Source organism: Sander lucioperca, chromosome 2 (assembly GCF_008315115.2).
Source record: "Sander lucioperca isolate FBNREF2018 chromosome 2, SLUC_FBN_1.2, whole genome shotgun sequence".
NCBI lineage: Eukaryota > Metazoa > Chordata > Actinopteri > Perciformes > Percidae > Sander > Sander lucioperca.
This window is the reverse complement of record NC_050174.1, coordinates 3,474,407-3,501,522: the sequence shown is the minus strand read 5'-3', so window position 1 is coordinate 3,501,522 and position 27,116 is coordinate 3,474,407. Positions and strand designations below refer to the sequence as shown.

Genomic DNA, 27,116 nt, shown 5'->3' with positions numbered 1-27,116 from the left:
TCTACTTCTGCTCCTTTTATTCATACATTCATGTTCCAAAGGGCTGAATTCTCTGTCCAGTCTTGTTTTTTTATTCAAATATTTCCACTTGGACAGACCATTATCCTTTTGGGTCTTGTTTCCTACTCTTGTTACACAGACAGGCCTTGCTATACTTTTCCCTTGAACTAATCTATGTCAGTTGGACGTGTTAGCCGTATACAAAACACACTATGAAGTGTTGTTTGGCCAACATTCTTTTTTTCCATCTTAGAAATATTTCCAAACTATAGCTTGTTAATACACGTGTCTCATTAATACATGCTTTTGTGTCACACTGTCTAAACTACTGTAACTCTCTGTTTACATGTCTAAGCTGCCACTGTATGAACTGCAACTACATCAAGACTTTTATGTGAAGCCCGCTGTAGAGCTCAGATCTCCATGGTTCTGGCCTCACGTCTTTGCGGCGCGTGAATACTAGATCAAATTTAAGTTTTTATTCACAATAAAATTGTGAATATCATGGAAACCTGTAAGCACAGACAGACCTTACATTGATATATTACATTTAGTGAAGGTTGTCTGTCATTTATGTATTTACTATTTTTGACATGTGAACAGTTTTTATTAGATATAAATAATGATTGTTACAGTCTGAATATTTTATTTAACAGGCCAAAATCCTGGCTACCTCAACTCTGTACTTGTACTACTCTTCTCAGGGGGACAAGGGGGATGCTGGTCAAGAAGGCACTATAGGAGACAGGGGGGAAATCGGTGTAAAAGGAAAAGAAGGACCTCTTGGATCTCCCGGACTGGTTGGTGTAAGGGTGAGTGTCTCAGCAGCCAACTCCAAATTTAATTCAATTCCCAAACAAAGACGGTGCTTTTTTGTCAACTTACAACCCTGTTCGATTTTCTTCTACCAGGGTCAGGAGGGTAAACCTGGCAAAATTGGTGAAAGAGGAAAACTAGGAGAAAAGGTTTGTCAGTTTGCTTACTTTGGGCTTCAGTAGACCTTTTATTGTGGGATGTCTGTCAGTTTACTGCCTTGTACAAGTGGTTCTCTGCTGCAGTGGTCCGTAACCTACATATGCTTGACATTGGAAGTGCTCGTCTAATTGACTTTCAGTGTTAAATGTTTGTATTGTCAAACTAGCCATACAACTGTTTGGGGAAGTTTGTACTCTCACTGCATACCTGATCATTGATGGCCTCTCTCCAGGGGAGCAAGGGTCACCAAGGCCACCTGGGTGAGACGGGGCCAATTGGTGAGCGGGGAGTAATGGGGTTTGTCGGACAGAAGGGGACGAGAGGAACCATCGGGCCAGTGGTAAGACATCCACAGATGGTTTAAAGGACTTGCTTGGCTGTTGGTGGATGTGGGCTAAATACATACATTTCCCCAGGGTGCCCCGGGGAGAATGGGCCAACAAGGAGATCCAGGCATATCAGGTTACGAGGTAAGCACAGTGATGAAATAATGCATTTCATTGCAGGATGTTATGAAAGTGAGGGACCTACAGCACTTCCAAAACCTTACAAAAGGTTTTAATCTAACTGTCTATTCATAAATGTTAAAAACAGTGACAGTCAACATTATTAAGTATTTAAAAGAACAGCCTTCTTTCTCTATTTCAATTTAATTTATTGTATGGAAAGAAAGCTTTTTATATTTTTATTTTTATGCCACATAGTAGTCTATGCACAATATGCACAATCAGGGGTGTGTAGGTAAAAAGACAAATACAAGTAGGTTGCCTTGTTGACAGGCCAGGTACGTTACCTGTTGAAGATGTAATGTGGAAACATCATGTTTTCAGTGAATCAGTTTGGGGTCCATTTAGTGTGTGGGATTTTCTCTTGATATTATTTCTACATTTTTATACCAAGACATGCTTAGTTACTCACAACCAAGCCTGGATTGATTTTGTAAGGTGTTTCATCAGGGTTTATATTTCATACAGAACATTATTGAATGACACTATTGGCTTGCGAGTAGATACTGTGCTTGCATTGTTCTGGTGTTGATGAATCACAGGCTGAAGCTCATTCGTTGGTGTTTTGTTCTTCCTCTTCACTCCGCAGTCGGGGAATCCTCTACTCCAATGTGTAGTTCTGTCTGTCTATTTGTGTGATAAATACACCAGGGTTACAATTTAATTATCTTGATTAATGGCATTGTGGATAGAGGTATAACCTTATACAATTTTAATGATGTTTTTTGTCTTATCTTTGACCACTACAAGGCAAAAAGTAGACACCAAAACAACTTTGTAATGTTCTCTGGAGGCCATACAACACAAATACAAGCAAAAAAATTGTCATGGCATTTTCTAGCAAGCCTTTTATGCTAGCAGCTAGCTACTGTACCTCTCTTCTAACTACCCATACCAACGAAGAAGACAGTTAAAAGATTGGGGTGGTGAAGAAGCTTTTCATTTTTTAAAAACAAACTTTCTCTTATTGCTTGTACAAACATTGGTTGACCTTTATGTAGAAATCAATAACTGGACACACTCCTTCATATTTAACTACACTCTTAACATCTAGTAGATCTGAACATAATCTAAGATCAAGTAGATACATACTGTATGATGTTCCACAAACTGAAACAGAGTTTGGAAAAACTGCTTTTTGTTACAGTGCTCCAACTTCATGGAATGAGTTACAAAATCAGCTAAAATTGCAGGTCTTTATTTCACATATTCAATTCGGACATTCGGAATTCAAGTCCCGCCTACATCAAATATATCAACATGTTTGCGCTTATTTTTAAAATGTGATTTTCTGTTTTTATTTCTTATTGCTGTCCATCCCTGTCTGTCTGTTATTTGTTGTATGTTAAAGTGTATTTTTATGTGCTGCCTTCTTGGCCAGGGCTCATTTGTAAAAGAGATTTTAATCTCAATGTGATTTTTTTTTTAAAGGTTAAATAAAAAAAATAAAAAAAAATAAAAAAAAACGATGATGAATAGCAATATTACTGGTCATTACCTGTGTATGCACATAGTAGATTGAGGATAAAAAAATAGTTCATTGCAGATTTAAGACGACTGTAATGAAACTGCTGACATACATTACTACAACTTGACTAATGACTCACAAAATTGCATTCTCCATGGCAATAAAAGATGAAGTGATGACCTGGATTACCTTGCCTCCATGTGTTTCTCTATATGTATATATATGTAAATATTACAAATGTAATATTTCACACAGTAAATTGGGGGTGAAGGTTACAGTCACAAACTATTTTTCTTGTCATAGGGTCACATGGGAATGCAGGGCCCCCTGGGACCTCCTGGGCCAAAAGGTGAAAAGGTACATAACCACATTTACATGCTGTCCCTAATAGCTGTCTGCACTTTGATTGTGTCTAGAGCTCTGGAGGCCTGTAATGGTTGCATTACTTAACAATGTAAAACTATCAGGCAACTCGTTGTCTTACTGGTCCGTTTTTGCATTGGTACATCAGTTGTGTCCCTAATTAGTGCTTCCTCTGTCTGTCTTGTTGTCCTTGCAATATTCCTAATGTCACCCTAATTAGATCGATGATGTGAACTAGGACACATTCAATTAACTCAGTGCTGTCAAATGCATATAATTAGCCAAGCAACTGGTCTGCTTATGATTTGGGGGATATTAGCACCATAATTTGTGCTTATTTGCCATGAGCAGCACACAATAGAACACACTGCACTAGAGTTTAGTGAGGCGCTAATTTACATTTTTGTAGTCCCTGGGCAGGATCCATCTGGATGTGGATATTTGTTATTTTCTCTTTGCCAATATCCACAAAATAATGGCTGCACTTGCTTTCTAATTAAAACAGTTTCATGCTATCACACGGGTTGTTGCAATATGTATAATTGTCAATTGATAGAGCCAGTTAACCCTGCCACTAAAACATGCTGCGGATAAATACAGATCTTTATCACAGGTATATTAAAAGCATGGATGCTACAGTATATTGCTTTCATCCCTGTGTCGGTTTTGCTCGGCCCCTGGCCATCGCTAATTATTATTCTTCTTTTAGATGCCTGTTGGGTTCTTCATTTATATATTTTATTTGACGCATGCACCACACATGACTATTAAAAGCATACACACATCCGTGGTTATTGTTTAATGATTCCCATAGACCCTGAAACAGACATTGGCTCCATTTATGTGAAATGGGATCACTGTGGCTAATAGCGCATGTAATGATTTGCCATTCATAAAGAGAGCGGGCAATGAGTTTCCATTGTTGTACTCTTTCAACCAAAACATGCATTGGTTTTGCACAGACCATTGGGTTTCAAGAGAAACTCCGTTGATTGTGGTTGTTTGTCTGTGTCTATATATCGCTTGTTTAGGGTGAACAGGGAGACGACAGCAAGGTAGAAGGTCAGCCTGGTCCCCAAGGTGACAGAGTGAGTTTCTTACACCTACGCGTTTGTCCTGTGACGTTTGTTAGTGAGTGATGGTCGGGATTGTTTAATCATTTTGTTTCCATGTGAACCCAGGGTCCTCCTGGAAACAGAGGAGAGAGAGGAGAGCCAGGTGACCTCGGACACATTGTAAGGCACTTTAGAAAACCAGCAAGTTGTTTGCTCTGTTCTACAGGTATAGTGTCAATTAGGTTTAAGTGATGTTCTTTACATTGAAATGCAGAAAATGATGTTTTTTCAGGGTCAAATAGGTGTTGATGGAATGAGAGGTGAAGCTGGTGCCCCAGGGCTTCCTGTAAGTATCTTATTTATGTCTCTTAAAATGTAAAACTCCGATATATAGACAGTGTGTCAAATTGTCCAAACACAGTCGGTGTAATTCAAATCAAACAGTAATGATCGTTTTAGGGACATCCTGGGCCAAAGGGACAAGCAGGGCTGAAAGGATCCAAAGGTGACCAAGTAAGGACATAAATAATAGTGGCATTTTTTTTTGTATTAGGAAACTCAATTACTTCATGCAATATTATTGGACTGTATTTTATGCCGTGCAACCATGTCAGAACTGTGGAACAACAACTCTTTATGCTCCAGGGTCAGAAAGGAAAATCAGGGGTGAGAGGTGCATCTGGGACCAAAGGACCACCAGTGAGTTGGATGCATTACTTGTCTTACTACAGTATATAATCAGACATAACTCACAGTCGAGCTACATGATACTATTTAAAACCAATGCAAGCTTTGACGTAAACATTTCCGATTGTCTTTTCCAAGGGTCCAGAGGGTCCACTTGGCCCACGGGGAGTTGTTGGCAGGGAGGGAATTGAGGGCCTACCTGGCATGGATGGACTGCCTGGTAAAGATGGAACTAAAGGTGTCAAGGTGAGGACACTGTCAGTGGTGCACTGGTCAAATACAAAATCCAATGATCCCAAAACCAGCTCTCATTATTGTTCACCAACCATATTGTGTGTTTAGGGAGAGCAGGGAGAAGATGGAGAAGTGGGCTTACCTGGCAAACCTGGGCAGCAGGGTACAACTGGTATGACAGGGCTTCCTGGAAGTCAAGGCACCTTTGGACAAAAGGTGAGAATGATGGGTTGACAATTTGTAATGTTTCTTCTTCACTTAACTTGCTTGAGCTTAGAGAGTAAGCTTAGAAAGTCTTGATCTTATTCACAAAGAACTTAATGTTAGTCTATAGCACAAGCCTTTTTTTATATCTCAAAATGCGGGCAATTTTATTGCCAATATCAAGTGGAAATTGCCAACTCAGCTTTAATCTGCCAGGGTTGCCTCCCTTGGCGCCATAGTGCTGCCTTAATGTTTGTGTGTGTTTTCTGATCTCAACTGCCAAATGTTGCACAAAGTATTTAAACCACATCTCTAAAGACCTCATATTTAAATAAATACTTTTAGGAAGTTAGTGTTGTAAATATTATATGAGTTGGCACAGTTTTAATTTGCATGGCTTTGCCAATATAAGATTAAATTCACATGTGCATGACTGTGAGCAACACAGAGAGGCTTTATTTGTTGATATCAGGCAATTTGTCACCTCACTGCTCATGGTTAGGGAATAAAGTTGCATTCTGATTTGGTCATATGTTGGTCATCTACACGCAGTTTCTTATAAGGTAAACTGTAGTTCGACTGCATCTTGTGATAATGAAACTTTCAAAATAGATTTTAAGGGTCACCATAGTCATGTAGGGGAAAAGGCACCACCACAGTTGAGATCCGGGTTCAGTTCTTTGCAGTGGTGCTTCCTACTAAATGCAATTAGAAGTGTCTATTGGTGGGAAGCCAGTGAGGGACCATACGGCTTCTACTGGTCTGTTTGGGTGTCTGTTCAGAGGTTACTGGGTGGGATGTGTGGAGGAGGTGCATGTGTTTACGTGTGTTTGTGTGTGTTCTCCAGGGTGAGAGGGGACTTCCAGGCCAAACTGGTGCATCAGGGAAAAAAGGCTCTATCGGCGGGATGGGATTTCCAGGAAAAAGAGGGGACCAGGGACTTAAAGGGCAACCAGTGAGCACTGATTAATCAAATACATTTACTTGACATGACAACTTTTTTTGCTTGTTCAGTGATGAAGATTACCATACTTTCTGCCTTTTGTTTACCAGGGGGATACTGGTGAACAAGGATTTCCAGGGGTGTTGGGCCTGTTTGGACCAAAGGTATGTGTGCACCTATCAAGCTCCATTCACAACCAAAATGATGACTGGCAGACCTATAAGGTTAAAGTTTTCCAGCCTGAACAAAGTTCTTATCTCTTAGGCCACACTAATGATATAGCTCTGAGACAGTAAAATGACCCAAAAGTCATTTCTGGATTTAGCTCACCTTTTGGTTGAAGTACTTTTGTGAAGTTTGAACGTCTAAAATTGTCTGGAGGTACATTACATTATATTGTCTTCAGTAAAAAATTATATAAAAGCTGTTAGGTATTACTGTAACATGCCCCAGGATGACATCTGCTACACCATAAGTCTGCTTTACTTACAGCACTGCTGCATTATAGATTATTGCCAGCTGAAGAAACAGAACAGGCTTTCCTGGAGTCTCACTCTTTAATTTAAAACCCTGAGGGTGATCTTGGATATTTTCCTACTGCAGGAGTATAACGAGAGTGTGAAGCAGATGAGCTTTGTGTTAGGGTTCAGTGGAGTTTATAGTAATTGTTCTAACTCAGAAGCAATGAGTAAGGATAATTAGAGTAAAGTCACCAGATCAAAGTGCAGGCTCTGGAACAAAGTGTTGGAACATCCCAAGTCCTGGGGTGTTATATGGCTGTAATCTACAACAATACTGACCTATTTCCAAATAAGAGGAGAGATGAAGTTGTTGCAGTAGTTTCTTATCAGACTTTTCCACTTGGAATTATTACATTAATCAAACTTAAGATGTGAGTTTCTGTTGTGGTACTATTGTGTAGTACTATGCACTCTGTTTTAGCATTTAAGATGGTGGTTGCCACTGACTAACTGCAGAAAAATGTGTTGAAATCGTTGCCAATAGAGGTCAACAAAAGTAATTCATTATTCAATACCGGTTTAGCCTTTAAACCTACCATATCATTACCATTATAACTTAAAAATATTTGTCTTTCTAGGGACCCCTGGGAGACATTGGCCCAGCTGGGATACAGGGACCAAAAGGACCACGTGGTTTGTTGGTAAGATGAAGATTAATGATTGTTTGGTAACTTTGTGCAGTCTTTCAGTCAGTGCCAGTGCACTGAACTCTCCCAAAGTGCACACTTCCAATGAAAAATAAGTAGTGCTCCATCATATGTGTTGTCAGTCCCTAACATCTCTTTACTTTCCAGGGTATGGAGGGAGCTTCGGGCCCCATTGGCATCATTGGCCCCAGCGGTCATCCTGTATGTACCTCATATCTCATCCTATCTGCCAGGCTTTATGTGACTTCTCTCTGCTTTTTGGCACTGATGGAATGATTCGCTGTCTCCTTTCTCTCCATCAGGGACCCCGGGGTGACAAAGGAAGTCGGGGGGAGACGGTGCGTGGCGATGTTTTGATGAATCCTTTTCTGTCTGTACTGTGAGCACAGAATAGGATACTTAGTATGGAGACTGCATACCACTCAGCCTCCTTTGCCCTCAGCACTTTTCATTTCCTATTGTGCTCCATTGTTTGTTGTTCCACTCACAGTGACACTTAGCTGCTGTGGAATTCTTGTCAGGGTGATAAATGTTGGCTGCATGCTCATCTCAAGCTTTTTAAGAGGTTTGTTGAGCATTCATACTCAGGCATATTTCACAAGCTCACTCCTAAAATGCCAACATTTATGTATGAGTTTGCTGCGTGAAAATAAGATTTCTGAGTGTAGGCTTGCATAGAAGCACAAGGGCAATTCAACATACAGTACATAAAGACCATCTATTGAGTTGGTAGCACAAAGATGGTGGTGTGGTCTGCTCTCAAACTCATTCTATTATTGGGGAATTGTCCTGTCGTGAATATTGATTACTTTTTCTTTCATCTCCAACAGGGGTTACAAGGACCAAGGGTGAGTAATTATTCACCTCTCTCTGTAGCTTAATCATTCTTCTTTGCACAGGCCTGTGGTCTGCCCAGTACTAGAACATGAATTAACTCCTTTATCACCTTCTATAAAGGCCAAGTTCGAAATAATTTGAAGGCTAATGTGGCGATTTAATTTTTCAGGGACTTCGTGGCCCTCGTGGACCACCTGGACCACCAGTAAGTTGTCATGTTGTATAAGTGACACATTTCCCTTTTTGTCCTAATTCAATCTAGATGTCAGTGTCTAAACACATAATTATGCATGTTAAAAAAGGGTTCTTCAGGCATTTTCCAGAAATCAAGATCAAGGAGATCAAACTTTCAGAGAAAAAAAAAAAAAAAAGACTGGAGACACTGATTTAGAATGCACAGAACAGAAGTGTTTCGACTCTACTGAGTATTCATAAAAGTCAAAATGTACTAATGCAAAAAAAGTGTTTCATATTGTTCATTCGTTAGCTCTGAGTGCAGCATCTAGTCTGCAGGAAAATCATTTGAAGAGCAAAAACTCCCTAGTTAAACTGTGAGCATATCAAGTGTGTTATTTAGAGAATGTAACAAGTTACAGTTCTGCTTGTTTTCCACAGTGATCTGAAGTGAAGAGATGTTAGTCTCTTCTTCTCTGCATTATTTCCTGTGCGTTCATGATTGTTTCTGTGCATATCTGCATATTAAATGACAATAAAAGAACCCACCACCAACAGTGGAGATTAGGATGTACAGAACTGTTTTCTGAATACACTGAGTGGCTGTTGCTACAAAAGTGCCAACAAGAAAAACAAACAAAAGTTTGTCAGTATACTTGGTGCATGTAATACAAGCTTCTCTCTTTGGTTTTCAGGGTCTTCCCAGCTCTGCCCTCTCACTTGTAAGTATGTTTCTCTTTATTGTCAAGTCAGGGTTTTGGGAATGATGAAATGTTATTGTACCAACTGAAAAGTAAAAATGACCATGGTGGTGGTTACCTTATTGCCTTGCTGTCTTCTTTTGGTAGAGAAATGAGGCTCTTGGTGCTGCCTTTAAAGTCATCATCGATTCCCATGCTTCACTCAGGCCAGAGGTTAGTTTTGAAGGAAAATATGCTCATTGCAAAGATTCACTGTTGATTGTTGAGTCCTAGTGGGTATTATTAATCTCACTGAGTCTGTATAAACTTGAGCAAGTTAGAGATCCAACTTAAGTCTGTCAAAAAAGTTATCTCATCTAAAAGAGAATATAAAATAAATTGGGTTCAATTAAGCCAATATTTATGTCCAAAGCAGAACTATCAGAGCATGGACCTGCCAATGTTAGACCAGAGCACAGATATCTTCAAGACCTTGCAGCATCTCAGCACTCTGATCCAGAGTCTCAAGAACCCACTGGGAACCCATGACAACCCTGCACGAATCTGCCGAGACCTGTACAACTGTGAACAGAGGATGTATGATGGTGAGGAGACATTTAAACGGCTTAGTCATTTCTATGCACATATCCATTCTAATCTTGTTAATTAAGAACTGGTCCCTCCTCTGCTGCTACTCTTTGACAGGCACCTACTGGATCGACCCTAACCTCGGCTGCGCTGCTGACACTATTGAAGTGATGTGCAACTTCACTGGTGGAGGACAGACTTGCCTGAAACCTATCACAGTATCCAAGGTTCGGATCACTTTTATATCTAGCCATTTGCTTCACCTAGACAAAACCCCCAGTGAAATGTAAACTCACATCACTTAGATGAAGACAAGATCACTTCAGGAGCTTGTTATGTGGATGAATATCAAATGCATGATTGCTTGGGTGTGCAAGTGGAGAAAGTTCTCAAAGGATTTCTCAAGTAGAGAAGCTTAGAATTTAATGTTGTTCATGTTATAATTTAAGGGACACAGCTGTTCATTTTCTGGCTCTATACTATAAAACGGAGCTCTTTTTTGACGTTTAATTATTGCACTGAATCTTAAAGGGACAGTTCACCACAAAATTAAAAATCCATATTTTTCCTCTTACCTGTAGTGCTATTTATCAATCTAGATTGTTTTGGTATAAGTTGCCCGGGGTTGAAGATATCAACCGTGAGGTTTTTGTCTTCTTTTAAATATTATGGAACTAGATGGCACTCGGCTTGTGGTGCTTAAAGCGCCAACAAATATATTTGAATACATCAACAGCAATGTGTCTTTCCAGAAGTAATGCCCCGGTTAATCAAGATAATCCACAGACATGATTGTAAGCAGTTTCATGAAGGAACTATTTTCCTTCAACCGAACTACACTCGCTAACTGTACTTTAAGCACCACAAGCCGAGTGCCATCTGGTTCCATTATATTCGAGAGAAGACAGACATCTGTATGGCCGATATCTTCAACACTGGGCAACTCATACTAAAACAATCTAGATTTGATAAATTAATAAAGCACTACAGGTAAGAGGAAAAATAAGTATTTTTATTTTTGGGGTCAACTGTCCCCTTTAGTCCTGTTGACCAAGACCCTATCAATGCACACTCAGTTGGCAAATACCTCTAGGATCTTAATCTCTCCCTATTATTATTATTTTTTTTTTTTTTGCAACAAAACATCACAGCACACACAAGAACACAAATACAGACAGACTCAGTGCCTGCATAAACTCTAAATGAAATAATGGGGACAAGCATAATTGAAGGCACAATTTGTAACACAGATGTAACTCATTCTAATTACACAATTGTCCACACAGTGGACTCAGTTATCAACTCCAATAATGATTGTGCCTTTTCTATTACAGAGCAACGCGATATCATGACTTCGCGTAAGCCAAGTGGCGTGTTATCTGTACACATTGTGAGCTATCCGCGTGTATGTCTACGCTCTATACAGTGGACGGCAGTCTGCAACGTCACAGCATAAACATACACTGGCACTTTCTAAAGCCACGTGGCGTGTTATCGCGAGGCTAAGGTTGGGTTTAGGAACGTCACATGCGGGTTGGGTTTAGGAAAAGAAGAACGGGGTTGGGTTTAGGAAAACAACAAACGTGGAAAGGAAACATCACACGCTGGACACAAAGTCACACGCGGGACGCAATCCCTGCTCTCCTGGGTGAAAGTCCTGTGTTTTACCCCATCCTCCACCCCAACCAACCCCCCTACGCAGATTTTCGCCCTTTCATACTACTCGCTCCGGCGTCAATTCAGACGCAATCGCAAGGTAATGTAAGTCAATGGAGGCCAAACGGCATTGATAAACACGCTGAAAAACGAGTATGCGTCTTGATAACACGCCAATAATGGCATACGAATTGGCGTGTCACACATACGCCACTTCATGAGATCAGTCTGTACAGAGAGTAATACTTGCCACCAACTAAGTCAAGTTATTCATGTTTACATCAGGATTTTTTGTGAACAAATTGTATCATTAAAAGAGCCTTATTTCTAAATTATGAACATTTGAGAAACACAAATTCTTGCTTTATAGTTGGAGATAGGAGTGGGTCGTATCCAGATGAACTTCATCCACCTTTTGAGCACAGAGGCCGTGCAGCACATCACCATTCATTGCCTCAACACACCAGTGTGGGCAGCAGGACCCTCCCTGCAACATTCAGCCAGGGCTGTGAGCTTCAGGGCCTGGAGAGGAGAGAAGATTCAGCCAGGTGACCTCCTGGAGCCGCTCATACCCAGGGACGACTGCTGGGTGAGCACTGCTACTTCTTTTTGGCATGGATTCAAAGTAGAACTTCTATGTGAAGGGTTATGCAGAACTCAGCCCTTTGATCTAAAATCTACATATCCTTAAAGGAATAGTTCAACATTTGGGGAAATACATTTGCTTTCTTGCTGAGAGATAGATGAGAAGATCAATACCAATCTCATGTCTGTGTGTAAAAGGTGCCCTGTGGAGTTTTCTTGTAAACAAAGTCTTAAGTCTACATTCCGTGTTACCCACCAAAACAAGGTCTAACAAACATATTAAAAGGCATTTCCTTTCTCATAATCCTTTTGTATATTTAAAATCCAGCATTGTTTACATCCATGTTTACTTGCTAGCAGTAACAAAACACATACATAGAAAAACAACTCCATAATGCTACTAGAGGTCAAAAACTTCACAGGGAACCTTTAAGTATGGAGCTGAAGCCAGGAAGCGGTTAGCTTAGCAAAGACTGGAAGCAAGGGGAAACAGCTAACCTGGCTTGGTCCAAATTTGAAAAAGGTCCACCTACCAGCACCTCTAAAGCTCACTACTTACAATTAACACATTCTATCTTGTTTACTTTGTACACAGCAAGAAATGTAAACAACAATTTAGGATTTTAGAGTTACATGCTGTAACAATTTCTTAGCCAGACGTAAAGAGTTTGTGGGGTCTTGCATGTAACTGCATAAAACCACGACGTTGTCAAAGCTTTCAAAACCTGACGCATCCTTCACTTTCAGATCAAAGACGGCCGCTGGCATCAGACCCACTTCATCTTTCAGACCCAGGACCCAAACTTACTCCCCATCGTTGATGTGTACAACCTGCCGACCACAGAACCTGGCGCACGCTATCACCTCGAGGTTGGACCCGTGTGCTTCTTGTAGGGCCCTGAGGAAGGGCCGGGAACAATCCTCAAAGGAGTCACTGCATGGAGGAGGGTGGACGAGGGGGGAATAATGCTTCTGTGGTTTCCAGAACAACAGACCCCCCCCCACATTTTCTCTCTGCAAAATATGCTTGGACTGCAGAAACAGGAGGGGGCGCCAGAGAAAGAAGGCCCATTGAAAATGCAGAGATAAGACTTTTAGCACTAATCAGCCTATGGAAAACAATTATTAGCTTCTTTTTCAGAGACTTGTTTGTGTGATACAAGACCTGAACCCCCCTTTTGGAAGAAAGTAATATAAACGTCTCACTCTGTCATCTCTCGGACCATGTTGTATCATATTTTCTTCACGGTCTGCTAACCCGATTTTGCAAAAACCTAAAACGTTCAAAAGAGATCTGTACAGAAATATGGAAGTTACATCTGCAAATGCAATAACTCCTATTTGAATGTTTAAGTATTATTTATACATGTGTATGTACTGTATAGTGTAATATAAAGTGCAATAGTTATTGTTCCACAGCCTTTAGGCATATACAGTATCAACATCATATCACTCATTCAGGTATACAGTGTGCCTCAGACACACAGGTGCACTGTCTCCAGGTAAATCTTTTTTTGAGCCTCTTAATAAACTGTCTAGTGCTGAGTTTATACAGATATCCTTACACAAACTGCTGTGTGGTACTTTCCATGTTAAAATGGATCGAAGCTTTCCACAGTGTGAACCGAGAAAAGTGTGTCACGATGCTACCTCGAACTGCACCTCTTCATCTCGCAGCAAACAAGACGTTACCGGATATAATCTGGGATGACACAGAGGTGACACCTGGTGCTGCAACAGTTGACACTCGTATGATAAACTCTTGTCAGCTCTCACTAAAGCTATGTCTGTGCTTTACGAAAAAGGGAAGGTTGTAAAATATACACACAGGCCAAATTCATTAAATTATATTTTCGAGCTAGTATTTTAACGTTTTCAATATTCTTTGTACTGTCTGACACAGAGTCTGACACTATAGGTTAAGGTTTTTTTTTTATCCGTCAAAATGTACATTCCTAATTATACAACCTTTATTATCTACAATGGATTCTATTTAAATTCTGTTTGGCTTTTCAGTTCAAAACCAGTCACCAACGTCATATTTAAATCACATTTTTGAGTCATTTTGAGCCTAAAGGATTCTAATCTGTAAGTGTTTTTCTGTGCTAGACAATCAACTGTATTTTAGGACATTACCATCCTTATTATTTACTGTTTATGCATTTGACACTCAAAGGTGCAGAAATGGCGGTTGGTCCTGCCAATCTATAAACTCAGAGGATTTCTTACAATGCACAACACGACACTACTCCAGTAAATGAGCTTACAGTGTTTGGTCTGTACAGACATTTTATGCTGCGAAAATGAAGTCGAATGACTCAACAGGTAATTCAATAAAAGTCTGAAACCTTTGTTGAGAAGCAGATTATTTTTAAAGAAAAATTCGTAACAAAGTGAGAAAAGAAAATGCATTTAAACTGCCTATTTCTGGCAGTGCGTTTTAACATCATTTCACACCTGTAACTGTCAAATCCTATCAACTCCCCCCACTTTTAGTGTCAATAGGGGGATTTGTGATACAAAAACACAGGAAGACTTAGAGGTTGAAAACACTATATTAGCAGACTGCTTACATAAATGATCTTATCTCGGGCACATGGCATGGCGGCCCCCATCGATGGGTAGGTTGACTCCAGTTATGAAGCTGGCAGCGTCAGAGGCCAGGAAGGCGATGCTGTGGGCCACTTCCTCCACCTCCCCTGGTCGACCGAGGGCATGGGTCTGCTTACACTTTGCAAGAAACTGCCGGTGAAAGACACTCAATGTAACTTTGACACTAGTCTTGCATTGCCAGACCTTCCTCCACAGCGCTGCCGAGGAGGGTCTGGTTAGTCCACACAGCATTCCGGGACGGGAGAGAAACGTGCTCTCGTTAATTGGCAATCTCTTTAAATCAATCACAATCGTCATCGGCGGCGCTGTGCGCCGGATGGAGCCCCGCTGCCGCTGCAAAATAGCCTCGGGAAGGAAGTTGTTTTTGGTGTACATTCAAGCTGTTTTAGTCGTGCAACAGAAAACTCCATTCACCCTGCGGAGATCTGAGGAGCAGTTAATCGTAGTCCTCATAAATCGACCGGAGTTTAAAACGCTAACACAAAGAAACCGGAAGGTAACGGACATCCGGCCGAAAAGAAAATCAGGCAGAATTTCCGGCGGCACCGGCACAATCCCAGAAGTGGAACGTCGTGGACATAGACTTACTTTGATACAAGGCTGACAGACTTACAATATTGTCTTCTGTGCTATCAGATGCCAGGATGAAGGAATACCTATGTTTTAGTGGCAACATGCAGTTGACATGATGTGTTACCTGGGCATACTGATCCTCATCTAGTCCTGCTCTCTTGTGGACATCTGTGATGATCACACCAGGGCTGAAGAGATGCAGCAGGAGCAAGGGTACAACATATGGTGCATCACACATTTCATTTCCAACATAAACAACTGATAAATGTTTTTTTAAATTAGTATTAATTCATAGGATGTTAACTAATTGTACATATCCAAAATATGAATGGGCAAGGAAATATGAATGAGGTCAATAACTGAACACCATAAAAATACATAAGATTTTTCATTAAAACACTTACCAGACAGAGTTCACTCTGACTTGCTTTGATGCCAGCTCTGAAATAAAAAAGGATTTTTTTTTTTATTCATATTGTAAACTTTTACAATGCTGAACACACAATATAAAGAGACAAAATGACTCACTCACCAAGCGCTGTACAACGTGTGAACTGATCAATGGCAGACTTGGACATGCAATAGGCCAGCACACCGGGGAACTACAGAGAGAAAACAGTGTGGGGCAACATGTAGAGGAAAATACAGTATGTGGCCAGCTGCTTAATACCCACTGATCTCTGTCCGTTGACGCTGGAGACATTGACGATGGAGCCTTTGGTCTTGATCAAGTGGGGAACACATAGGTGAGTCAGGTGGTACACAGTTCTGGAATATGAAACAAAAGTTAGGGGACAATCTAACTGAAATGAACAGAAACATACTTGAACATTAAATTAAATCAAGTTGGGGAGTAAGTAATACTAGTCTTGTGTCCTCTCGAGGCTGTAAAAGGACAATTACTTCCTAACATCTGTGATGGGATTCACCAGCAGGACAACAGCAGTTTCACGCCTACATTCACACATTTAGATTAGTTGGTCTTTGATTGATCTAGTGTTCCTGGTCGATTTATGACAACGAGGCCTGATGTCCTCTATAGCGAAATCCGTGGGTGAGCACAACATAAATTATATTTCCCGTCTGAGATGCAAATATGTATTATTAATGTTCACATTTGTTTGCAGCACATCTGAATGTAACATAACATGTAATGCAGTGATACATTTGAGATGTCCTTTATGAGGTTATATGAACTGCAAAACTACAGATTCCACTTCAAATGGACACTATGTCTTTGTCTATATGAGTGTCTTGCAGTCATGCCCCTTCACATTCATGCATACATATATAGTGTAACCATACATTGTTAAAAAAAAAAAAAAAGCCAATCTAGATTCAGGCAAGTATGTTACACATACTGTGCATACAGTGAGATTCATAAAAAAACTAACAGCACATAATCATTTTTTTAAATAAAAATGCTCTTTTTCTTAATTTATATCTCCCTTATTATCGTGGCACTCAAAACATTTGGTTGTTTTTGCACAATTATTAAAATAAAACTGACAGAATTTTGTTCAGGTGCTGACGTAACTAAAAAAATAAAAATATAACATATTATCTATCTGAAGTCCTTTTTGATATACAGTAAATCACTTCAGCCAACTTCCAGTTTAATGCTACATTTAAGAGCCATCTCATCTGACATATCCCCGCCACTGCACCCGTTCTCCTACTGTAGACTCAGCAGTAATATGTCTCTATGGTGTTATGATGCCAGGTGTTTGAAATCCTACCTGACATTGATGTTCATGATCCTGTCATACTGAGCCAGGTCTGTTGTCTCTATGCTGCCCATGGCCAGGATGCCAGCGCTGTTAACGAGGACATCCAGCCGGCCGAAGTGAGCGATAGTTTGCTCCACTGTCTTCCTCACTGTCTCCTCATCAGTAAGGTCTCCAGGAACAAGCAAAGGCTAGTAAAAACATAGACACTCATTATTTCATTATGCTCCATCCATAATGGCATTTTTGTTTCAAAAATGTATTCACACAATACAGAACAAATTACTTTGTTAAAGGCAGTAATGTGTGGATGATAAAGTGAGCTTGATTGCAAGTCTTTAATTGTAATTGTAGGTCTTATGTATACTTTATATTGTGTAATGTATTTACATCCTGCATATGCCTGCATATTTGACATTAAACAAATGTAATTTAGTTTGATCCTAAGGTACAGTGTTTCTAAATATATATTTGGCCCCAGTGGATTGTGGGATGAGCACACAGCATATTTTAAAGCATTTTTTGTTTGTTTCTAATATTACATAAGCAAACAAAAAATGCTTTAAAATATGCTGTGTGCTCATCCCACAATGCACTGGGGCCAAATATATTGATTGCAGGCCTATCATACACATTCGGACTTGCATCGCCTGGCAACTGAATGTGTGAGGCTCTGGTAATTGTTTATTGTTTGTTAGTTTACCTATTTATACAAACGCGACGCCACGCCAAACTCTATTCAAAAAACACACAAGTGTAGGATCTTAAAAAACGTTCTCTCTTCATATCCAGGCGTCTCCTGGTCCACAAGACACTACATTCAACGGAACTTTGGCAGTGTCAGCATGTTAAACTGTATAGTGTACACATCAGTATAGAAGAGTTACCTCGGCAGCTCCACAGTCAGTGCACTGTTTGGCTATTTTTTGTAGGTTTTCCACGTCACGGCCGTTAAGGGCCAGCAGAGCTCCGAGTTTGGCGAACAGGACGCTCGTGCCTGCCCCAATGCCCGAGCTGGCCCCCGTTATCAGGGTCACTTTCCCCTTCAGGGAAGACACCTGGAAGACATATTCACTGTCAGGTGTCCACACACTAACGTTGCCTTAAGTAAAACAACTGTAGTTATTAGTTCATACTGGAAAAGTAATAAAGCAATGATAAAATGCACGGAACCATTAAACCACATGTACTTACTTTGAATGCATCGTCTGCAGCCATGGTTTCTGTGGGCTTTTCATGTAGTTTGCAGGAACATGAAACTGCTACAAGCAGGGCTACTGTTGCGACATTCTTCGTCCACTACTGATGACGTAGTACGTATTTACTGATTTGTAGCTCATATACGACAACACTGCACCTTCTTTTGGACCTCCAACCAAGCGTTGAACATTTTGTCTTTTTAAACATTTGAAAATACTCATTTGTGCAAGCAGAAAACGTTTTGAAAGAACACTAAAAACAGGGTTATAAAAGTTGATTTTAATACAAAACATTGACAATTTATTTACATAGCCTATCAAGAAAAGAAATAAAGGATCAGAATATGTATAGCAGTGCTGTAGAAAGTCGGGCGTGTTTTTTTGGACTGGATTGTGAATGTAAAGATAAAGGGTTTTGTCACATCAAGATGGGTCTAAAGGGGATGCAAAACGTGTCTTAAAAATCATTATCATACCTAGCTAGAAACTGGAGAAAGCATACCCCTGAAACTTTCTACAGGATGCAAAAACTGGCACTACTCCGTGGACAGAGACGAAGGTGTTGACTTCTTTAAACCAGTATTTTTCACCCAAATTACATTCAAATTCTGGGTCATTACTATCAGAAAACACTAATATAAAAACGTCATTTTGTTAAGACAAATCAGCATTTTACAGTTTCAGAGTCAGTGTCCTGTTCATTGTTGCCGTCTGTGGGCTTTCTCTATAACCTTCTAGCCTCTGACAAGTTATCAATTTTTACTTCAGTAAGCTAAATTACACTGTATCAATAGGCTTGTTGGAAAGATCACAGTCCAAGTTTTGTGTTAAAGGCCTATCTGCACATTTGAAGAGGAAGCAGTCTATCCAGCAAAAGGGTTTGCATGAATGGTCACATCCTTTATCCGGGTTTCAGTCAGTGGTCGGAACGTCTTTTCATTGACGGGCAGTTTCTCCAGTTCATCCAGTGTTTCCAGGCCATCTATAATCCTACATGTTGAAGAGAGTAAGATGTCAGCTCAGCAGCAATTATAGATTCTATTTTAATCAATCAGTGACCAGACTGATCTCATGAAGTGGCGTATGTGTGACACGCCAATTCGTATGCCATTATTGGCGTGTTATCAAGACGCATACTCGTTTTTTAGCGTGTCTATCAACGCCAATTGGCCTCCATTGACTTACATTACCTTGTCGATTGCGTGTGAATTGACGCCGTAGCGAGTAGTATGAAAGGCCGAAAATCCACGTAGCGAGGTTGGTCGGGGTGGAGGACGGGTAAACACAGGACTTTCACCCAGGAGAGCAGGGATCGTGTCCCGCGTGTGACGTTTCCTTTCCACGTTTGTTTTCCTAAACCCAACCCACGTTTGACAACTTTTGAACGTACAAGTTCCTTCCGAGGCTATTTTGCAGCAGCACCATGGCTCTGTCCGGCGCTTAGCGCCGCCCATGACGATTGTGATTGGTTTAAAGAAATGCCAATAAACCAGAGAATCTTTTTCTCACATCCCGGGAATGCTGCGTGGACTAGCCAGACCCTCCCCGCAGCGCTGTGGAGGAAGGTCTGGCAAAACAAGACTAAGCGCACACTAACCAACTGTCAAAACAAATAAGCACCATTTATCTGTTTAAAGGTTACGTACTTTCCGAACACTGTGTACTTCATGTCTAGATGGGGCTGTTTGGCATATGTGAAGAAAAACTGGGAGCCATTTGTGTTGGGACCATTGTTTGCCATTGAGACCACTCCTCTTACATTATGCTGAAATACAAGAAAGCAAAAGAACTCAAGTTACAATGTTTAAGATTAAAATATTAGGTAAAACTTCTTTCTGACGTAGGCAAACAAGCGGGAGTTAGTAGGTACTTACTTTAAGGTGTTCACTGTACTCATCTTCAAATTTGCGGCCCCATATACTTGTTCCTCCTTTGCCTGTGCCTGAATGGTTTTATCAAAATACAGGGATCAACTAACAGAAAGCGAGAACGTGAATTTTGACATCTCAGTGTGAAATGCAACAGATGCAACAATCCCGTACCTGTAGGATCTCCAGTTTGAACCATGAAACCTTTAATATTGCGGTGAAAGACACAGCCGTTGTAGAACCCACTGGCACACAACGCAAGAAAGTTCTGTAAATAATCATTAAAAAAAAAGTTAGGATATTCCATAACTTTGTTGGGTAAAAGATAGGCCTTTAAAATTACAGTTACGTTAGCCTCATTATCCCAAAGGGTATCTGCAATGCATTTTCTACTAAATCGTACCATTAACATTTTTGCAGTATTTGTAATAATACATTATATACAAACAAGGAATATTAAAGAGACAACTTTCATACCCGTTCTGAAAGAACAGAAACCAGCAGCCAAAGAGGTCGAGCATGTAACGCTAACTGTAACGTAAGTTGACTCACCTCGCATGATTTCGGTGCCCGTTCACAAAACAATTCAATTTTAATATCTCCTAGATCTGTTTGAAAGGTAACAGCCTGTAAAATTTACAAAAGAAACAAAATCATTAACGTTAACGTTTAAGAGGCACATTCATTTCTGTTCACTACCTAACGTTAGCCTGTTAGCCAGACTGCAAAAAATAAGCACGTTCACAAAAAGGAAGTTTCTGGACTGGCTCCGATAAAAACGTATTGGCGTTAATACACATCATTAGTTCATTGCTTCTTAAACTGTTTTTGTTATTTTCATGTTGACAGATATCTACAGTAAACGTTCACTATCAAATTTACCATTTCAAACGTTGCGTCTACGAACAAGTGTGCCGGAGAAACGTGTCCGTGTAGGTGCTGTAGGACAGCAATGAATGGTTCCGTAAGAAAGTTACGGTCACTTAAAAAGGGCACACAGTTGAAAATGAAAGTGACGTAGTTACAATTATACTGTTATATACATACATTATGGAGATGTGACCTGAGCACGGAGCTGTTAAAGCTCAATAGAAACAGCAAGAACCATGCAGTCTCTGCAGAGAATTAACACTTGCCATTTAAAAAAAAAAACTATTGGGCCCCTGGTCAAAAGTTCTAGGCCGTTATAGGCCCCACTTTTTCCCCCATTCTCCATAAAACGTACACTGATTTTTTTGGTTTCTCTGTGTGAGTGTTAGTACCAGATTTGTTGTTGGGTCATTTGATTAAATGCATGAAACACCTGAAAGCCCTCATCATGGCAGTTGATGTTGTGTTTTAGGGGTGCATAATCCCAAACACAGGGCTAGGCAGTTAACAGATTCTCAACCCAACACCAAAATACAACAGACCTGAGTCATTTAAAACATTCAAACACTTGCCCAACAGACACAAAGACAAATTAGGTCAACCAAGATTATTTTATTTTACCTCTAGTTGATGGTGTGCAGGAGAAGATGGGACACATGTTCAAACAGAATATTCACTGCCACATCATTCATGTCAATACTGATACACTGATGATTTCCTTATTAATAAAAAAAAAAAATCTTTGGCAACCCAACATTGCATGAAGCCAACTTTCATCAACTATGACTGGATTTGAGCTGGGAAAACAATTTGTACCCACAAATAATGATTTTAAGAGGAGAAATTCAGCTCAATTCTTACATGGTCAGTGAGTAAAACACAGAATCAGTGTTAAACCAAGTGGTTTCTTTAAAAACACAAACATTTTCTTTTAAACCAGCAGTTAATATTAAACACACCAAACTAGAAAAGAATGTATAGAAATGCATATAAAACTGTAACTGTATAAAACAATTGTTTAAATTAATAAAATACTAGGTGTCATAAAAAACAGGCAATCAACTCAAAAAAATAAGTGAGTAGTACTAGCTGGTTTCCTGAGAAATGTAGTTATATTGTAATAATAAAATAGCTGTCAAAATGAAAAAAATAAAGTTAGTCAAAATTATAAAAAAAAAAAGGAGAAAAAACAGAACAAAAAGATTAACAATAACTTTGAGATAAAAAAAGCTATTCCATTTACTGATACTACTTTACTAGCAACCTACATGCATTTTTAATGTACTGACCATTTATTGTAGTGTTCACTGACAAACTTTACATTGGACATAATGTTCTCTGCTGTCAGTCTTAAAGGGTAAGTATTTCACACTGTTCCTTAAGGTCTCCTAATAGGGTATGTAACATTGGTTGGGCTGAAAATTGCCCGAATGTTATTTTATGGGTCCTTAACTACCCTGTGAATATGGCCCTATTTGTAACAAGAGCTTTTCTTCCAAATATGGTATGCTCATGAATATTTTTTAATCAATTTATTTAAAATGTTCCAGATGGAACTTAAGATAAATCATTTTTTTAGAACTACTCATGGAAAAACAAAGTATTTGCCTTAAGTCAAATAAAAAGAGTAGTTCTAAAAAATAAACTTCAAATACTTGATACTGATACCATTTTAATCTCAAGGCTAGCAGTCATTCAGTCAAACCTTTCCAGACAGAATACATACAAAACATGTGTTGTATACCATTATTTGCATTCACCTAAATGTAACTTGTGGGAGAGGTGCTATAGTGCAAAAGCATTCTCAGGGACCAAAAATCGTCCTCTTATCTACTTAACTTGAAATTCTCCCCATCATCTTAGTTAATTGAATGTGAAACAAAGAATGCCCATGCACATTAGAAAACTACATCACTACTAATGTTTACATAGTATAAATAAAGGCAATATTGCACAATATAGCATAGTTAAACATGTTACTAAAATAAATGTACATACCTCAAACTACTCGCTTTCAACCCAGTTACTGTACTGTATAATGCTAGTGTCCACGTTTCTTTGCAGTTAGGTTTATAAAAACATATAGCACTGATATATTTTTGTTCTCGGGGTAAACACGAGAGCCCCTATTGTGTGTTGTGCTGTGTCAGAGCTGTGCATTGATCTTGAATTCCACATTTTTAGCATGGTGCTGCTTACTGTGGCAAAACACAAGCGCAGAAAAGTCACCCTCAGGCAAAAAGTATTAAACATTTCTCAACAAACTAACACACTTTGAAACCTGAGAAATAAATAACAATTAAGATGACCTGTCCTGAAAAGTATGGAGGCCCATTTGTGACAGGAAAAAAAATTAAGAATGATGAAAAATAAAGATCTCCTACGAGCAAAAAATTCATCAAACAATTAAAAAAACTAAAACATTTCCATTCGCCAAATGATCCTGTCACTTCCATAATTAATAAAATAAAAATATAAACCAACTGCTAAATTTCTAGATATCTTTTAAAAATGTTATGGATCATTTTAATAATAACCCTAATGCCCTTCTGACTTTTACAATAGTAGTTGTCCGCAATAGAAATAAAAGTTAGCACAGTTAATGTGACAATGTGAGGCTACAACAAAAAATAATATCTCATTGTCAAGTATGATCACTTGTGAAAACTGTCCTATTAAAAGGTCCAATATGTAATATATTTACTGTAATAAATCCAAAAATGACCCCAATGCGTCATCAGATATTAAGGAAACATAGTTAGCTATGTTGAAATACTATCTTTTCTGACAACAATGCTAATGCCAGTATTTTCTCCTTTTGAAATTTCCGTTCCATGATGGAATTTCTGCACAGTTTGACAGCCAGGCCGGGTTGCCAGATATACCTGTAAAAAACGTAAACCCAGCGCGCTACAGCTGTAACATTAGGACAGCCATGAAAGCAGCAAACAAATAAACAGGATCAACGGAGATAAATTCTACCCAACCTAAAAAAAACGGCATGTTTCTAACAGTTGCATGACCAGAGACGTTACAAACCCCGGGAAAATATTGGAGATGTATTTGAAAGATGGAGACAGCTTAGTGCCCAAAAGGACGCTGAGTTGGCTAATTTCCTTCTGAACAGCATTAGCTTCAGGCTAATTTATCATGGCTACTAGGGACGGGCATTTTATTTAATTTCATCATTCGTGTACTCACACTGAATTATATAGCTAGAGCACCCGAGTTGGTTACTCGCAAAACCAAATTTAGAAACAGCAAGTAAAGTGATCCTGACTGGTCCTGGCTAATGCCGCTATGCTAACCCTGCTAACGTTACCGGAGGACCAGGCAAGCAGGCCACGGCTGTTTACAACGTGTAGCCTGTTCAGCGACCGTAGCCGACGGTGAGTTATTTTAAGCCAAGAGAGGGAGGCTGTAAATTGGGAAGAGAGGACTGTGAGTTTGCAGTGTGTTGACGTAATTGTAAGCCAATAAAGTGTGTTCAGTCGGGTGGAGATGACGGCAAGGTAGTGTTATTTTTAGCGGTTCCTACCGTAATTCTAAAGCCAAGGAAGTGTGTCTGTCAGTTGGGTACAGAGCTCTGCGTGAGCACGGGCTTCTATGACTGTCAATATAGCCAGCATCTAACGTTAGCTACTCCGCTGTGCTGTGAAGTAATGTCTGGCTATGTAAGACAAGCGTCTAGAAACATTGTTGTGGATGCTCCTTCAGCGCGCTTTGGAGGAGGGTCTGGCAAAGCAAGACTATGGATGCTGCGGTCTCAGCCTGGCAACCTCTGTGAACTTCAAGTCTGGGGAGGAGGGGGCGGGTGAGACAACTCTCTCCAGTAGTTTGAATTTGTACTGCAGTAACTATTTTAAACACTAGCTGTCAGTATTACATATTGCACATTTAATCTTTCTTGCCAATGACAAATTCATTTGTAGGAATTACAATTTTTCTTTACATTCAATGGAACGTAGCTTTACACTTTTTAAGTAAAAGCTAAAATTTTACTACGATGGAGTTTGAAGAAATGGCCATTTTGGACCTTGTTGCATTGAGTTAACTTTATTTATCCTCGCGGGGAAATTAAGGTTAGTAGCATTAATTAATTAAGGCATTGTTCTTTCACATACAAAAATTGGATTACAGTCCATATTTTCTTCACTTTAATGAATCCAATAGAGTAATTTCAATAGTTTTAGATTAAAGATGGCTGTAATATCATGCATAGGTGGACAATACTTACACTGAACATGGCATAAGTGTGCATGTCCGGCTGTCTGTCATTAAAATATCTTGAGAACTGTTCATCTGATATACTTCACAAATGGCTGGTGCATTGCTCAGTACCAAATGACAGGGTGTGTCGAATTTGGTGCAGTTTGGACACAGGACATGTTCAATATTAATTGCGTAAACTGTGAATAAACCATAGGGAGTGCTCTTGCAGCAGCAGGGGCGGGCCTTCAGGTCTCTGTGGACTGACTCGAGCAGGGGTCCGTTTCAGAAAGCAGGTTTAGTGAAAACTCTGAGTTTGTTAAAAGTGAGATGAGGAAAACTCTGGGTATTCTGTTTCAGAAAGGGAGGTTAATCAAACCTGAGAGAGAGGGGTAACTCCAGCCCGTTTCAGAAAGAGAGGTAACTTAACCTCAGAGTCAGTTACTATGGTAACTGAGCCTGTGAACCTAACCTGGTCGGGAGCAGGTTTTCTTCAATAAACCTTGAGTTTCTCTCACTCTCCTCCCTCTGACACAGCATGCTTTCATTTCCTCATTTCCTCATTCATTCATTCATTCTGTATCAGGTGCATCTTAGCGCAGTTTATCTGCATGAATAAAAAAACCAGGGTTGGTTTATTAACTATGTTACACAGACTATTTTTCTCAAAACATGGCATTTCCTTTTGTCAACGAACCCGTTGATGAAGTTGTATTACTTCGCTAATGGATGTAGCCTATTTTCATTTTAAGATACTAGCCTACCTATTTGAGCGGTATCGTTATGTAGCCTACATAACCTTATCCGTCCTCATATCACTAACGTCACCCATCGTGGACATGCTCTATATCCCACCACATTCTTTGTGTCATTACGTTTTTTTGAAAACGGCAGTTTTCTTTACAACATTGGTGATGCGGAGCGTATTAGTAAAGCCACTGTAGCAAAGCGCCGTCAGAAGAGTGTCACTTGCCCTGAAACTTTTTTTGTTTTTCTAGTGTTCCCTGGACACAAACCAGTAAGAGCCATTAAAAAGGAGTTCCACAGTATTGCAGGTGAATGATGTAAACCCTTTGAAATAAAAGGTTATGAATTATAATTCTGTTAATGATGGTGCTGCAGCCTCAGTACCTAGTACTTTTTGCCCACAGGAAAGCGCCTAAATGAAATAGATTATAGGTTCAATACCATTTCACCAGTAATATTATACTTATGATTAAATATGATATTAATACACTAAATTGGAACCTACGCATTTACTCTAGCAGCAGTTTTCTCCCACGCAAATTCTCTCTTTTGCAGCAGCTGCTGTGTTGCTTTTTTAACAAAATATATGTTCAAACTCGCTGTATGTGCGCATGAGTATTTCCGCCAACCAGTTTGTTTGTGGTTGTTACCATGGTGAATCGTAGTATCATTGTTCCATTCATGCTGCCTTTTTATAGTGGTGGTGTACACGTGTGAACCTACTCTGAGTTGATTGAACCAACTCAAATCAGCTGTTCTGGAACCGAAAACTCAGAGTTAGAGTTACTGGACTTCCAAATGCCGAGTTTGGGTAAATCAACTCAGAGTTCAGGGTTAGACTCAGAGTTTGTTAAACCTCCTTCCTGAAACGGGGCTCTGGTCTTCACCTGTCTGTCATCTGCTGTTGTAATTTTGGTGCATGGGGACAGCTAAATAAAAACAAAATGATGGAGTCACCAAAAGTTGAAAAGAAGATACAAAGTTTAAAAACTGCTTGCCACAAAGTCCTGCTCTGAGCTGGTGTCTCTATCAGCAGAATTCCAAGGAAAAACAATGAAATAACAACAAGGAGAAAAATAACAACGCAGCTCCAATTACTGGCCAAATGTACCGGGAAAAAAATATTCTGTCCAAGCATCTCCTGTGATTTGGCAAACACATAATCCGCCAAAGAGCACAAGTATTAT

General features: G+C 39.7%; 3 protein-coding genes and 1 long non-coding RNA gene across 5 annotated transcripts in view; 2 read left to right on the top strand and 2 right to left on the bottom strand.

Annotated features, from left to right (window-relative positions):
• col27a1b (collagen, type XXVII, alpha 1b) overlaps positions 1-14,474 on the top strand; it is a 74,508-nt gene extending 60,034 nt beyond the window's left edge. The window contains exons 37-61 of one of the 2 annotated variants that reach the window (XM_036008863.1): positions 705-812; positions 912-965; positions 1,208-1,315; positions 1,392-1,445; positions 3,253-3,306; positions 4,344-4,400; positions 4,494-4,547; positions 4,660-4,713; positions 4,827-4,880; positions 5,013-5,066; positions 5,193-5,300; positions 5,397-5,504; positions 6,340-6,447; positions 6,546-6,599; positions 7,535-7,597; positions 7,751-7,804; positions 7,906-7,941; positions 8,434-8,451; positions 8,610-8,645; positions 9,310-9,336; positions 9,463-9,528; positions 9,731-9,899; positions 10,000-10,109; positions 11,909-12,127; positions 12,871-14,474. In XM_036008863.1, coding sequence (XP_035864756.1) covers positions 705-812; positions 912-965; positions 1,208-1,315; positions 1,392-1,445; positions 3,253-3,306; positions 4,344-4,400; positions 4,494-4,547; positions 4,660-4,713; positions 4,827-4,880; positions 5,013-5,066; positions 5,193-5,300; positions 5,397-5,504; positions 6,340-6,447; positions 6,546-6,599; positions 7,535-7,597; positions 7,751-7,804; positions 7,906-7,941; positions 8,434-8,451; positions 8,610-8,645; positions 9,310-9,336; positions 9,463-9,528; positions 9,731-9,899; positions 10,000-10,109; positions 11,909-12,127; positions 12,871-13,017 — 1,974 coding nt within the window. In that variant the 3' untranslated portion in view covers positions 13,018-14,474. Of the gene's footprint in view, positions 1-704; positions 813-911; positions 966-1,207; positions 1,316-1,391; positions 1,446-3,252; positions 3,307-4,343; positions 4,401-4,493; positions 4,548-4,659; positions 4,714-4,826; positions 4,881-5,012; positions 5,067-5,192; positions 5,301-5,396; positions 5,505-6,339; positions 6,448-6,545; positions 6,600-7,534; positions 7,598-7,750; positions 7,805-7,905; positions 7,942-8,433; positions 8,452-8,609; positions 8,646-9,309; positions 9,337-9,462; positions 9,529-9,727; positions 9,900-9,999; positions 10,110-11,908; positions 12,128-12,870 lie in introns of both variants that reach the window. The other variant, XM_031305804.2, reaches the window with a different exon arrangement.
• Positions 14,475-14,659: 185 nt separating this feature from the next.
• On the bottom strand, positions 14,660-18,392 carry zgc:101858 (uncharacterized protein LOC449555 homolog). Its single transcript, XM_031305851.2, has 8 exons — positions 18,231-18,392; positions 17,924-18,094; positions 17,049-17,227; positions 15,984-16,077; positions 15,842-15,911; positions 15,714-15,750; positions 15,434-15,497; positions 14,660-14,865 (listed from the first exon to the last, which is right to left on the bottom strand). The coding sequence occupies exons 1-8, from the start codon at positions 18,252-18,254 to the stop codon at positions 14,707-14,709; spliced, it is 798 nt and encodes a 265-aa protein (XP_031161711.1). The 5' UTR covers positions 18,255-18,392; the 3' UTR covers positions 14,660-14,706.
• Positions 18,393-18,500: 108 nt separating this feature from the next.
• ppil3 (peptidylprolyl isomerase (cyclophilin)-like 3) lies at positions 18,501-21,135 on the bottom strand. The gene is made up of 6 exons (XM_031305857.2): positions 20,986-21,135; positions 20,656-20,730; positions 20,278-20,371; positions 20,110-20,177; positions 19,882-20,000; positions 18,501-19,225 (listed from the first exon to the last, which is right to left on the bottom strand). Exons 1-6 carry the CDS (start codon positions 20,986-20,988, stop codon positions 19,099-19,101), a joined length of 486 nt encoding a protein of 161 aa, XP_031161717.1. The 5' UTR covers positions 20,989-21,135; the 3' UTR covers positions 18,501-19,098.
• Positions 21,136-26,639: 5,504 nt separating this feature from the next.
• On the top strand, positions 26,640-26,967 carry LOC116054101. The gene is made up of 2 exons (XR_004105999.1): positions 26,640-26,822; positions 26,893-26,967. It is a non-coding gene; the product is annotated as an uncharacterized LOC116054101 (long non-coding RNA).
• Positions 26,968-27,116: the final 149 nt, after the last annotated feature.